The sequence below is a fragment of the Lampris incognitus genome, chromosome 17, assembly GCF_029633865.1.
Source record: "Lampris incognitus isolate fLamInc1 chromosome 17, fLamInc1.hap2, whole genome shotgun sequence".
Taxonomy (NCBI): Eukaryota; Metazoa; Chordata; class Actinopteri; order Lampriformes; family Lampridae; genus Lampris; species Lampris incognitus.
Window position 1 is genome coordinate 17,936,150 of NC_079227.1, and position 14,176 is coordinate 17,950,325.

Sequence of the window (14,176 nt, forward strand, 5' to 3'; positions counted from 1 at the left end):
GTCCAAAACCAAAACATTACTAAATGCACTTAAATGCTAGTGGCTCAGGCTCAAGCTTTGCTGGACCAGCAATGGGTATATCTTTGACTTAGCAAAGTAGATATTTTTGCACGAGTGCAACAGGTTGCTGTTCCTATTTTGAAATCTAAAGCCAGTGAGCATTATGAAGCAGACCTTATCTCCCTTTAACGATGAATAAAATGCTGTGATTTAAATACAACATAACGGTTTTGGGCACTCCAGTATTACGTCTCTAAGGATTTAGGATTTCCTACCAAGCTGTACAAACTGCACACTATAAATTGTTCTGCTTTGAGAATACATGCCACGGTATTCATTTTTAAATTAACCTTTTCTGTTAAACTTGAATTTTTACTTGCTGTTATAATGGATGTTGAAAAAAGGCAATTTTACAACTAAGAGTTTTAAGAGCTAACATAAAAATGTCCTTGATGGTTTATGATGATTTATGCTTCCCATTGCTGAGACATATTATCTTGCTTGTTCACGCCAAAGGCAGCTTACTTTGTTCGAACTGCTCTAAAGGTGACATTTTCTACACTGTCGGAGTAGATTAACTGGTAAATATTTTTTCCTTAAGTTTAAAAGTTTCCTCTTGTCTTCACTGGCAAAGCAAAGACACAGACAGAGGACTATTCCTACAGGTACCTCTTCAGAGAGCTGTTCACTTGTTTTACTAGCTGCACAGTTCTATGACAGGGGGATGGGAGTCCTTAACTGGAGCAAAGAAGGGAAGACTCGCTTAAAATCTTTCCCGGCTAACGTCTAACGGTTAGCGGCTATTGCGTGAAGGCACTTCCTGGTAAAGCTTTCCACAGTGTAGCACCTGGATTAGTGAGAATTAGCCAGTAGAAGCCCTTTGTTGGAAGGAGCCAGGAGTCCAAGTTGTACTGAAGGTGTCTAGGTCACAGCAGGATGAAACCTAAGATGTACTGCAGGAGTTTGTTCCGATTAGCCTGAGGTAGGAAGGTACTGCTCAACTCCAGAGTCATCACCCGATTCTCCCGCCTCTCCTTCAGCACCTAAAGCCACAAAAATCCCATGATGGGAGATGATGGGAGAGGAAAATGCCATTAATCCTACAATCCTGAAGATCATTTTTGAATGTCTCAACATTCCAGACCCCAGAGATGAGCAACCCCCCCCCAAAAAAAACCAAAAAAAATAGATAAAATAAAACAGCTGAACCTGGTTTTTAGTTATTGTTGGTAAAGGTTTTCAATGAGCTTAGTCTGCTTCATGGAAACAACTTTCTCTTCAAACTTGATGCTACCTGCCTTATTCTGCACATTTTCTGCTGATTGGCTGAAAATGTTATGTGATATGAAAGTTGTATCCCATGCTGCGGACAGTAACTATTAAAACAAGCAAATGCAAAAGTGTTCAAGATTTGGATATTAGTGGATTCAGTATTGTCTGAAATTTACCAGGGAAAGTATCAAAAAGGACTTTCTGTTCAGGTCTAAATTTCAGATATATGATTCGTAAATCTGTATTTCACTTCTCAATTACTCTTAATTCTCAACCATCAGTCCATTTCAAAAACACATCAGACTTTGTGACAGACAAATGCCATTAACTCCAAAGTGAGTCCACTGCTTAGTCAAGACCATTAGTCAGTTAGCTACACTTACACTGTACAGGCAACTTAAAGGAAAAACACTCTTACCCCCAGCTCTTTGAACGTTTTCACTGTGTTCTTGACCAGATAATGCGTCGCACTTTCACCTAGAAGACAAGGTGGATAGGATTAGGCAAGGCTCAGCCGTCATATACGTATATATATATATATATATATATATATATATATATATATATATATATATATATATATATATGTGTGTGTGTGTGTGTGTGTGTATGTGTGTGTGTGTGTCTGTTTTCAAGTTTGTCTAGTTATAAGAGACAGTAGTAGCTAGTTCCTGCTGACATTTTAAGAATACTGAATACATTTTGAGTATAAGCTGCAGTAGCTTGTTGGGAGTTTAAAAATGGCTTTTATTTTGATACTTGTAATTTGAGGGGACAAGGCTGAATAACATATTTCAGATTTTTTTTCTGCCAGTTTAAGGTGAGTGTAGGGGATATCATTGGAGGGTGAATGCTGCGTCAAAACTAAAGTAATATTGGTATTACCATAAGCAGCCACTCCTCTCTCTGTGCGGGTGAGCAGATATCTAAAGAGCTGCTGAGTGTAGTCACGTTCGGCCATGGGCTGGCTCAGGCTGTGGACGAAGATGGCTGCCCCACTGTAGGCCTCCAGCACTGGGCTGACCAGTCGCTGTAGGAAGACGAAGAACTCCTGGTGCTCTGAGGACATGCTCACCTGACGGCAGATTAGGAGACGGAAAGGGAAAGAGAGAATGTTGGGATCGGATTTCTACTGCAAGAATTCCTGTAACAACTGATGAATGTATTATATTTTTACTGTACCATTAATTTTGGTTAAGACGTAGTCTGTGATGGGCCTTTAAGTGATAAACCTTAATAAGAACCACTGTGTACTATGGTGTCTGGGAGCAGATGTTTTGCAAGTATGGGGGTGCCCCAAGATGTTTTGCTGGTTTACAATAAGGTGGCATTGAATATTTTGACAGATAAGAGCAGGGACGCACTAACACCAATACCAGTACTGGGTATTGGCCCATACCGTCCTCATGAACTAGTAAAAACACTCCAATACAACTGCAACCAATACCCGACTAGACAATTCCTGCTGAAATTGTGAAAAGTGAGCGGTGCCTTTTTTGCCATTTGTACAGGAAGAAGAGAAGATGGAGCTAGACAGATGACGCAGAGCGACGGCTAGAAGCAGATGAACATGCTGATGTGTCATTTGTCCAAACGGAGCGAGAAATGACAAAGTTACAAGTGTGTGTAACTTGGATGTGTGCAGACAGCCCAGGCATGGACGCAGCACACCACATAAGCAGTGCAGAGCGGGTGTTTCTACCTGCTACCCCGCCACTGTGCTGCACGTGGTTGTGTGCCAGCCATGTTTTCTGCTTAAGTTATGTTTCAATAGGTAAAAACTACATATAACTGTGTATAAAATGAGTACAACCTGTTTGAAAATGATTAAAATGAATACCTCATTGTACCAGAGGCAACGGGACACAGCAATGCAGCCTTGTAGTTTTTTTTCATTGCATATTAAAATAAATCAATCAAATCAATGTGTATCCATGACCCTGTAGCTAAAACGATCTAGTTAATTAACTCAGTACCAGTTAATATAGCCTACGCTTCCAAAACCAGCATAACCAACTGCATTATCACTTGGTAAAACTCAATATGCATGCAGAAATCTCCTCAGAAATCATGACTGGCAGGCATCCACATGCAACACAGATGCAGTTGGTGTTGGGTAAAAAAACCCTGCTCCGCCCCGGCTATGGTGAGGCGCCAAGTCTGCGTCTGGCACTAGTGATAACATATCATTTCAGTTGTTCTGCTTCGGTTTATGTTGTACTAAAATCCACTGAATGTGGATGTGGATGTGAGGGGAAATGTGTGGCAGTGCTGTTTGCTCATTGTTAGAACTGTAATGGTATTATTAAGAACTCATATCGGTACTTGGTATCGGCAAGTACCCAAATGTAAATACTTGTACTTGGTTTGAAAAAAAGGTGATATTAGTGCATCCATAGATAAGAGTATTTAACGTAGTGACCAAAATGGACCTTTAAGTAACGGTCTCTCTGTTCCTCCCCAAAGTCACTGTCCTCATCCTCCTCATCACTTCTCCAGGAGAGGGGCTCTGGGAACTTCTTGGGCCAAGGCTCCTCTGTAGGGCTGGGGCTCAATTCCTCCTGGTCCTCCTGACACACACACATACACGCACACACACACTAAACTCTGCTGTTCATGAATGTCTACATGGGCAAATGTACTGAACATTTTGAAATAAAGTATCACTTAGGCAATCATTTTGATTCACAGCAGTTGTGTCGCAATATTATTAAACAGATGTTTTTTTGCAACATGTATGTATTTGACTAGCAGAACCCCATAATCTTATTTTTTAACACAGGGAACAGGGCAAAGGATGAAAACAACAACATTTTGTATCCAAAATCTCTCACTTACATTTAACACCTGACCATGATTGAAAAAATAAAAAAGTGGTCAATAAAAACCTGGAATGTCACACCAAATTTCGAGGGTGTGTAGACAATCACTAAGACAGCATTACGACAGATTTACAGACAGCAACAATTACTGGTAACACTTTATTTAAAGGGGTGTGCATAAGACCGACATGACACCTGCCATCAACATAAAGGATTCTTTATGAATGTTTATGACTGTTGTCATTAAATGTCATTTGGTCAATTATATCATTTTTAATGTAACATTGACATTGTTTGAGATATCTGTTTTCGAGCAACAAACGTGCAAAACATATCTTACTCGAGCGGCTCGATCCCACTCAGGTGGCTACAACAAAGACATCTCAAACAATGTCAACCAACTTTGCATTAAAAATTACACACTTGACTGAATGACACTTAATGACAGCAGTCAAGCAATCATAAAGATTCTTTCATGTTCATGGCAAGTGTCATGTCACGGTTATGACAGTGTCATGTCACATCCCTTCAAATAAAGTGTGACCCGATTACTTGAAAAAACGTTCTAAGTAAGCTATAAAGGCTTTTTATAGTCAGTATCTTGACCATAGACCACCATTTTGATGTCCACCAGCAGAGGGTGTTTGTGTGGAACTGACCTCTGCCACGTAGAGAACTCCATACTGAATCAACCGGGTCACAGCGTCATGGAAGACCTGATAGATTGTCTGGCATGGCTGTGGGACGGACAAGAGGAGATGGCCTCTTACAAAGATATAACATATGAAAAAAAATGATGATATTGTGTACAATGTAAAAGAAAACCCAACAACAACTTTTTAGTACACACAACAAACAAATCATAACTGAGGCAGACTGATGAGGGAACCTGTAGACTAATGAGAAAAAAAAACAACAACTACGAATCTAATAAAAATCTGCACCACATTTAAACTGCAACATCTCATACTCTAGTAGTATTTGAAATGAGAATGGCGTGACATCTTGCCGAATAAAAAATGAGAAGCAAGATAAGGATTCGATGAGAAGAAGAATGAATGACTTTAGGGCCGCTTATTTGTCCTTGGCCCTCAGTCTCTCAAATCATGTGCAGGCTAAAACCTTACGCAGCCACCATTTATCTTTGGAGCCAGCACAACAAGAATAATTATTCTTAATTATGAGATAAATATTAGCACGAATCAAATTACAGTAGGTACACATCACTTTTACACATAGTTTGAGTTGAGATGATTCAAATACAGTGGGTACATCACTTGTGCACTAAGCCACCAGACAAATAAAAGAACAGGCTTTGTTCCCTGGTGAAAATGTTCAAACCCTTGCTTAATTGTAAGCTGACATCTTTTCCCCATAATGCAACCCAATCGAGATTTTTGCAGTGTTAGCCAAAACACTGGTTCACCGACTGCTGCCTGATGATGTCTTGGAAAAGCCCTTATTGACTTTGACTACTTAATTTAGCAGTAGACGCAACAGCAAAAATGCCAGACTTAATTCCTCCCCAGACACATACTCAATATTCTGATTATGATTTATGTACGACCATATGTTAAAGTGTGCTTGAGGACTTGGGTTTTCTATTTATGAAAGACTGTTAGCATGTTCCACACACCAAGCTGATCTCTTTTCTAATGTCTGCCAGCTCATAAACCCAACCATTGATGGTGAACAGGGTGATAGGTGCAGGCAATGACTGACCTGTTTTCAGCAATCAACAATCAAACAATATTAACAATGTAGTGTGTGCTAACTTTTTTTTTCATACAATTCCAATATTTTTCTTCATTTCTTGGACTATTTTAGTACAGATGGAAGGCCTTAGAATAGAAATATGTGACAGTGGACTTACGGGTGCCACGGCCACCTCATTGGTGAGGAAGTGGGAGAGTCCAGCCGCCTTGCGGATCAGTCTCTCCTGACTCAGGAGGAAGCTGTTGGCAATAACAGGCTGCTGATCAGACTCCAAGTCCACCATCAGCTCTCGCTGCAAGGCCAGAATACTGCAAGCTAGGGACCAAGTCAACAAAAGACTTATTTGAAAATCATGGTGTCATCAAACTCCTCACTACTTGCCTTGACCATATCAAGTGTTAACTTTGCAAAAAATATAACTTCATATGTGACAGTTCTAAAGTCTAACAATGATCTTTACTAAAATCACCAGGTAAAAGTGAAACTGATAGTATACGACTTCAGAACTATCCCATACCTTATGCATCTTTCTAAACTCTTGAAAACTGGTAGCAAAATAGGTAGAGGACTATTTCAAGGCTGTTGCAAGATTTGCAGTAAGCATCAAAAAGAAATCTGAGCTGGCACCCCGACTAAAGAAACGGACCATCCTGCTTGAAGAACAAACTACAGTTAGCTCAACCTACCAATGATTGCATCAGCAATGAAGACATGGAAAAGGCCATTGCTGTAGAAGTTGAGCTCAAATAATGCTGGCACAGTGTAGCTTGGGGCAATGGTGAACTCGCCATTGCGGTTGGTGCTGCTGGTCACGTTGACACAGTTGCCCAGTAGGTGGAGGGCATGCATGACTACGTCCTCCGAGTTGCCTGAGAAGCCCAGGTCAAAATCCCGCGACAGGATCTCCTCTTTCATGTTGAAGAAGTCTTCTACCAGCTTGGACAGCACCACCCCCTAGAGAGGAGCCATTGTAAACACAGTTGGGAAATGCTGGCTTGTCTGTTAGCCAGAAAATTTGACACAATTTTAAAAACAAAAGAAACAACTAAGAGCTTTTCCAGGTACAAAGGTCGACAGTTAAAATAATTTTCATTAATTAGTCCACTCCACATATTATCACGAACAATAGTTACACAATAACAGCAATAAACATATCACGCATAACAATTAGGTGAATGGTGGTCTTTATGCCAATGGTGTGTGAGGAGGGGACTATAGGGAGGAATTCAGAGTCCTGACAGCTAGGGGAAAAAACTGTTTGTGAAGCATTTAGTCTTAGTGGACAGTGACCTGTAGCGCCTCCCTGAGGGAAGGAGCTGGAAGAGGTGATGAGCAGGATGTGAGGGGTCGGAGATGATCTTCTTTGCTCGCTTTACAGTCCGGTTAGTATGTAGAGATTCAACTGAGGGGAGTGGGTTGCCTATGATTTTGGATGACTTGTTGACAATCCGCTGCAGTTTTTTCCGTGTTTGACTGTCCGTGCCACCGTACCATACTGTAATAGAAGATGTTATGATGGATTCGATAATGGCTGAGTAAAACAGAACGAGTAGTTGATGTTTGATCCGGTATTTTTTAAGCTGCCTAAGAAAGTAAAGTCGTTGTTGAGCTTTTGCAATGACGTGTTGTGTGTTAATTTTCCACTTCAGGTTATTGCTGATGTATGTTCCAAGGAATTTAAAAGAGTTGGTGATGGTGATGGGGTCTCCGTTCATTTGTATGAGTCTTTTAGGATTCGGCATGCATTGGAAGTCAATACTGAGTTCTTGGGTTTTGGCTATATTAAGCAGAAGGTTGTTGTTTGCACACCAAGTGACAGCTTGGTCTACTTCAGTGTGGTATTGGGTTTCATCACTGCTGGAGATGAGGCCTACAATGGTTGTGCCGTCTGTGTATTTTATTATTTTCACAGAGCTATCCATGGATGTAAAGTGGGTGGTGTTAAGTGAGAAGAGCCAGGGGGAGAGAACACAGCCTTGAGGAACACCTGTACTAAGGGTAAGAGGGTGTGAGGTGATGTATGTTTTTGATGATAAGGATGATGACTATCATTATTATGATTATTATTATTATTATCATCATAATTGTTAGTAGTAGTACTTATTTTTTTCCAGTTTGTATAAATTCGTTGTTAAATGTTAACCAAATCCACAAAACCCTAAAACATCCCGGCACTTATAGCGTAACACAGAAGTTAAGTGGGCCAATTAAACTACCATAGTATAAAATTACATCATGTAAACAGCATACTGATTAGTAGGTAAACTGCACAAAGGCCAATTCAGTCAATGAGGGCAATTTGTTGCGTTATCAGCATTCAACCTAAAGTTATTCCAGATATACATCAAAATAATGAAGATTCCATCGAAAATGATCTTTCACAACTTCCCAGTTGCCTAATATCTTTCTTTGAGGCACTGGCCGCTTTAACATAAAAAGAAAGGTTATTTCATTAACCCTTTTCCATTGTCATATACTTACACCACTGTGCCTGCAGAGGGCAAAGTAAGTTCACTACGAACTTAAACAGCAGCAAGATGTTGGGAGAGGGTGCAGGGTGACTGATATCTCAGAAGGGAGATGAAATCATCAGTGACAATGATGCTGTGGTCAGTGACATTTGGATCACCTTGGCTTTTGAAAGAGATTCAAGAGGCACAAAAATAAAATAAAAAAGAGAGGAGGTAAAGAAGGGGTAGGGGTAGAGACAGACAGAACAGTGAGGAAGAACGGCACGTGTGTGTGTGTGTGTGGGGGGGGGTGTGGCTGGTCGGGGGTGGGGGCTGTTTCTCTATGACTTACCTGTCTGTGTCTGTACAGTAGCAGACAGGCTACGATATGGGTGGACATAACCGCTGAGGACTTGTTAGCCGCTGTGAGGGGGAATAGAAAGGGGACATGTTGACTGATCTGCCACACTTGACAGCTCTGGTCAGACACACAGTTAACACCCGAGCAGATACCTTCCGACCTGACCAGTGGGTCTCAATCAGTCTAATTACAATGCTGTACATCACAACAACAGCTCCCGAGGGAGGGTCAGTAATGTGATGGCAGAAAGGACTGGCTGGCCATACACCATAACAAACCAAAACATTTAACTAGTTCTGTCCTCTTCATCTACAGGTAACTATAAATTACCGACTTCATAACACAACAATAAAATATACCCATAGTTAGGCATGACAACAGTTGTAATAAAACAATATGAATGGACACACAAAGATGTTGTGCATGCACACACGAGTGTGTATGCACGTTTTGGTTACAAATCGCCAGGCAGCTGGAAAGTGTCAGTGGACCGTGGTCATCTTCAACACCATGAGCAGGAGTGTAAAACATTTACGAGCAGCACCACTGACACTGCAATTCCACCCCTCTCCTGCGTCTACATCCTCCCCTTCACCCCATTGGCTGAAAACAACATGCCATCTGGCTGGGGAAGTTGTGATTGGCTCAGGGTAAAATAAGGCTAAGTGTAGGGGGAATGCAGCTGAATGAGCCGGGGAGAACCGGTTTTTGTTGTGTTACTACAGGACAAAAAGCCCAGAGGGATGTTAAGGGGATGGAGTGATGCTATGCTGTGTTGTATTTCAATTAGAGGCGGTGTTGGTAGATGGTGTTTCATTCCTGCTTCCTCTGCTGCAGCAAGCAGGTGTACTGCTACCCAAAGCATCTGGAGGTAATCTTTGTGTTTAATAAAGGCGTTACTACTTTACAAAAATGGCTGACGAAAATAAAAAATGAGTTGGGTGTAAGGTGAAAAATATTTCTATCCGATATCCTTGTTGAAATTAACAAGCCTAATCACTTTGAATCATAGCTTTTCTCCTTTTAAAAGTGAATATATGATGAATAGAGGCAAGGATTTTGCAGATGCAGCATTATTGACCCAAAATATTCTAAACGTGATAGGCTATATGGCACCATAATCCACTTGAGTGAGCATAGAATAATGATGTCTTGTTGGCTGAGACACATATAGTGTACTCAATGTCAGCCGTCATGTCTGTGCCAACACCCCCAACTTTCTGTAAATTAACAATGCAAAAGTGTCTGCCTTTACTGTCCCTAACATACTTTACATACTGAACTGTATGGTTTTAACATTTGAGTTACAACATTAGCTGCTTTTTTTGACCCCTCCCCTTTTCTCCCTTATTGTATCCAGTCAATTACCCTACTCTTCCAAGCAGTCCCGATCTCTGCTTCACCCCCTCTGCCGATCCGGGGAGGGCTGCAGACTACCGCATGCCTCCTCCAATACATGTGGAGTTGCCAGCCACTTCTTTTCACCTGACAGTGAGGAGCTTCGCCAGGGGAACGTAGCACATGGGAGGATCACGCTATTCCCCCCAGTTCCCCCTTCCTCCCGAACAGGCGCCCTGACCGACCAGAGGAGGTGCTAGTGCAGCGACCAGGACACATACCCACATCAAGCTTCCCACCCGCAGACGTGGCCAATTGTGTCTGTAGGGACAGTTGACCATGCCGGAGGTAACACGAGGATTTGAACTGGCGATCTCCGTGTTGGTAGGCAACGGAATAGACTGCTACACTAACCGGATGCCCCAACAACATTAGCTGCTTGATCAGGTTGAATGTGACCTGTCATTATCAACTGCACGAGCCACAAATAAAGATTAAACCCATGGACTCAGTGGTCACAAAGATTCCTTACTGAAGAGGACGTGCTTAGCCAGGTTGGCAATGACTTGTCGTCTGCAGAGGTCATCAGGTAGCTCTCTGTTCAGCTCCTCCTCCTCCTGGCCCTCAAACAGCACAGCATCAGGTCTGGAGGAAAGACAACAGCTCTACATGCCATAACTCATTTTAGGATAGACCACTGAACAAAAGGTCAGCCTGGAAAGTAAAACCATTTTATTTGTTAAATTGCATGGGCAAACATTTGATTTTTTTTTTCTCTCCCTTTATCTCCCCAATTGTACTTGGCCATTTACCCCACTCTTCCGAGTCGTCCCGGTCGCTGCTCCACTCCCTCTGCCAATCTGGGGAAGGCTGCAGAATACCACGTCTCCTCCGATACATGTGGAGTCGCCAGCCACTTCTTTTCACCTGACAGTGAGGAGTTTCGCCAGGGGGAATAGCATGTGGGAGGATCACGCTATTCCCCCCAGTTCCCCCTCCTCCCCAAACAGGTGCCCCAACCGACCGGAGGAGGCGCTAGTACAGCGACCAGGACACATACCCACATCTAGCTTCCCACCCGCAGACACGGCCAATTGTGTCTGTAGGGCCGCCCGACCAAGCTGGAGGTAACACAGGGATTTAAACTGGCGATCCCCGTGTTGGTAGGCAATGGAATAGACCGCTACACTACCCAGACACCCGCAAACATTTGATTTTATGATATTCTCTCCATAAAGAGGATAAAGATTTTAAATATTTCTACCTCTTTTGAAGGGGCCAAGCTCTCGGTCTAGACTCTCTCAGCTGGCCCCAAAATGGTGGGACGAATTCCTGGCCCTCATCAAAGCTACAGACTTGCTCACTTCATTCGAGAAATGTCTGAAAGCTTCCGTTTCCAGGTTTACCTTAATCCATAGATGGTGTCCAAGCATGACTGTTATACTGATTTGTGGAATTACCAAGTGTATTTGTAATTTTAACACCCAAGTCATAGCACTGTTGGTGAGCTACCTGTTTTTTTAAACTACTTTTATTAATCTCTGTGGGGCAATTCTTTCTCAGCATTTAAGCCATCATAACTGTGTAGCTAGGAGCAGTGGACAGCCGCTGTGCAGCGTCCGGGGACCAACTCCAGTTCGTCTTTCCATTGCCTCGGTCAGGGGCACAGACAGGAGTATTAACCTTAATGCATGTATTTTTGATGGTGGAGGAAACCGGAGCACCCGGAGGAAACCCACCACAGACACAGGGAGAAGATGCAAACTCCACACAGAGGATGACCTGGGATGACCCCCAAGGTTGGACAACCCCGGAGTTCGAACCCAGGACCTTGTTGCGGTGAGGCAACAGCACCAACCACAGGGCCACCGTGCTGCCATTTTCTTTTCTTTTTGGCACACTTTGCACTTGACATGACATGCGTTCTTGGCAATATGATTACTATTTAATGCTCTAAGGGGCTTGAAGCTTGACATACAAATATATCTGGTAATTGCTGAATGATTGCTTACAAGTCTCTGGACAAAAGCATCTGAGAAAATGTAAAATGGATTAAAATAATGAACTTATAAGGGTCCTAACAAGAACAAAAGTTTTTTCCTTCCCAATTTTGAATCAGTATTAGCTGAACAGTTTAATGATACTGATTTGAACAGATGAAGATATGTTTTCATAAATGTGATTATGGTGACTCATCTGCATCTGTACACCATGTAGTTTTTACCTAGCATATAAAGTACCACAAGGAAAAAAACTGTAAATGGCTAAATTATTTGTACATCACATACTTTATGATTATAATTCAGTCTTGTCTGTCATTCTACTACTGCGTGGGTCGTATGGCAGTTCATGAGACAGACGGCTTCTTTTTTTTTCCAGTTCTCCATTGTGGTCCCATACTCAATTTTCTTAAAAATAAGAACTCAAAGGAACAACCGTCTCAAAAGAACAACTATGGTGTAGCTTGCATGTCTATAGTTGAATAGTGTTCTTTGTGAAAGTGAAATTATTTAATCTCACTTTGCTCTCAAAGCTTTACTGGCTTCAGCATTGTTAATACACTCCCTTTTCAAGAGGAACAAACTCATTGAAAGATCCTTCATTTGCTTATACAGCTGTGCTTATGTGGATTTCTAAACTGCCACGAAACCTCGGCTCGCGCCAACCAAGCTGGGATGAAACTACTAATCCTAGTGAGAGGGCGACTTGTGTGCTGTTCATTCTGGGACAATGTTGGCCCGGAGTGACCCTCTTCCATGTTAACTTAACTTCTCTGACCTCAGATGTATACTAAACACTGTTTCGAAGCCATGGGAGGGAAAACCTGAACTTGAGGTAAAGAATGAATGGTTCATGATATTTCAGGTGTGTAGCGCCGCATTATGTAATAAGGCCGCATTATGTAATAATGTAATAAATTTTCACATCATTATGCAATAACGCCACGTTTTTTTCAAATCAAGACATACATTTTGGTGGTTTATTACATAATGCACCAAATTATTACGTTTTCTTCATAAAAAAGTGTAACATCCGCATTTTGTAATAACCGGTGCAATATGTAACAACTTATTACAAAATGCGGATGTTACACTTAATACTGGTTTTTCCTTTCATTTGTCACCTGTCTGAATATATACAATCACTGAGCACTTTATTATGCTAAAAGTGGGTAGGGCCCCCCTTCACTCTCAAAACAGCCTCAATTCTTCGTGGCATAGATTCCACAAGATGTTCGAAACATTTTTTTGAGATTCTGGTACATGTTGACACAATTTCATCATGCAATTTCTGCAGATTTCTCAGCTGAATATTCATGCTGCGAATCTCCTGTTCTACCACATTCCAAATGTGTTCCATTGGATTCAGATATGGTGACAGGGAAGGCCACTGAAGAACACTGACCTCATTGTCATGTTCCTGAAACCAGTTTGAGACAAGTTTTGCTTTATGACATGGTGGATTATCATGCTGGAAGTAGCCATTAGAAGATGGGTAAATTTTGGTCATGAAGGGATGCACATGGTCAGCAAAAACACTGTGGCATTCAAGTGATGATTGATTGGTATTAATGGGCCCAAAATGTGCCAAGAACATTCTCCACACGAACACACCACCGCTATCAGCCTGGACTATTGACACAATGCTGGTTGGGTCCATGGTTTCATGCTGTTGGCACCAAATTATGACCCTACCATCTACGTGCCTCAGCAGAAATCGAGATTCATCAGACCAGGCTATGTTTTTCCAGTCTTCGACTATCCAGTTTTGGTGATCCTGTGCCCACTGCAGCCTCAGCTTTCTGTTCTTGGCTGACAGAAGTAAAACCCGGCACAGTCTTCTGCAGTTGTAGCCCATCCGTCTCAAGGTTGGATGTGTTGTGCATTCTGAGATGCTTTTCTGCTCACCACAATTGTACAGAGTGGTTATCCTGAGTTACCATAGCCTTTCTGTCAGCTTAAACCAGTCTGGCAATTCTCCATTGACCTCTCATCAACAAGGCGTTTCCGTCCGCAGAGTTGCCTCTTACTGCATTTTTTTTTTGTTTTACGCACTATTCTGAATAAACTCTAGAGACTGTTGTGTGTGAAAATCCCAAGAGATCAGCAGTTACAAAAATACTCAAACCAGCCTGTCTGGCGCCAACAATCACGCCACGGTAGAAATCGCTGAGATCAAACTTCCCCGTTCTGATGATTGATGTGAACATTAACAGA

The 14,176-nt window shown here is 42.0% G+C and overlaps 1 protein-coding gene across 1 annotated transcript in view; it reads right to left on the reverse strand.

Annotated features, from left to right (window-relative positions):
* Positions 1 to 507: 507 nt before the first annotated feature.
* gpam (glycerol-3-phosphate acyltransferase, mitochondrial) overlaps positions 508 to 14,176 on the reverse strand; it is a 42,249-nt gene continuing 28,580 nt past the window's right edge. The window contains exons 13-21 of the mRNA XM_056297474.1: positions 10,492 to 10,604; positions 8,613 to 8,683; positions 6,497 to 6,764; positions 5,968 to 6,125; positions 4,754 to 4,831; positions 3,705 to 3,842; positions 2,158 to 2,347; positions 1,691 to 1,749; positions 508 to 1,043 (exon numbers count right to left, since the gene is read on the reverse strand). Of these exons, the coding sequence (XP_056153449.1) occupies positions 927 to 1,043; positions 1,691 to 1,749; positions 2,158 to 2,347; positions 3,705 to 3,842; positions 4,754 to 4,831; positions 5,968 to 6,125; positions 6,497 to 6,764; positions 8,613 to 8,683; positions 10,492 to 10,604 (1,192 nt within the window). The 3' untranslated portion in view covers positions 508 to 926. The remainder of the gene's footprint in view (positions 1,044 to 1,690; positions 1,750 to 2,157; positions 2,348 to 3,704; positions 3,843 to 4,753; positions 4,832 to 5,967; positions 6,126 to 6,496; positions 6,765 to 8,612; positions 8,684 to 10,491; positions 10,605 to 14,176) is intronic.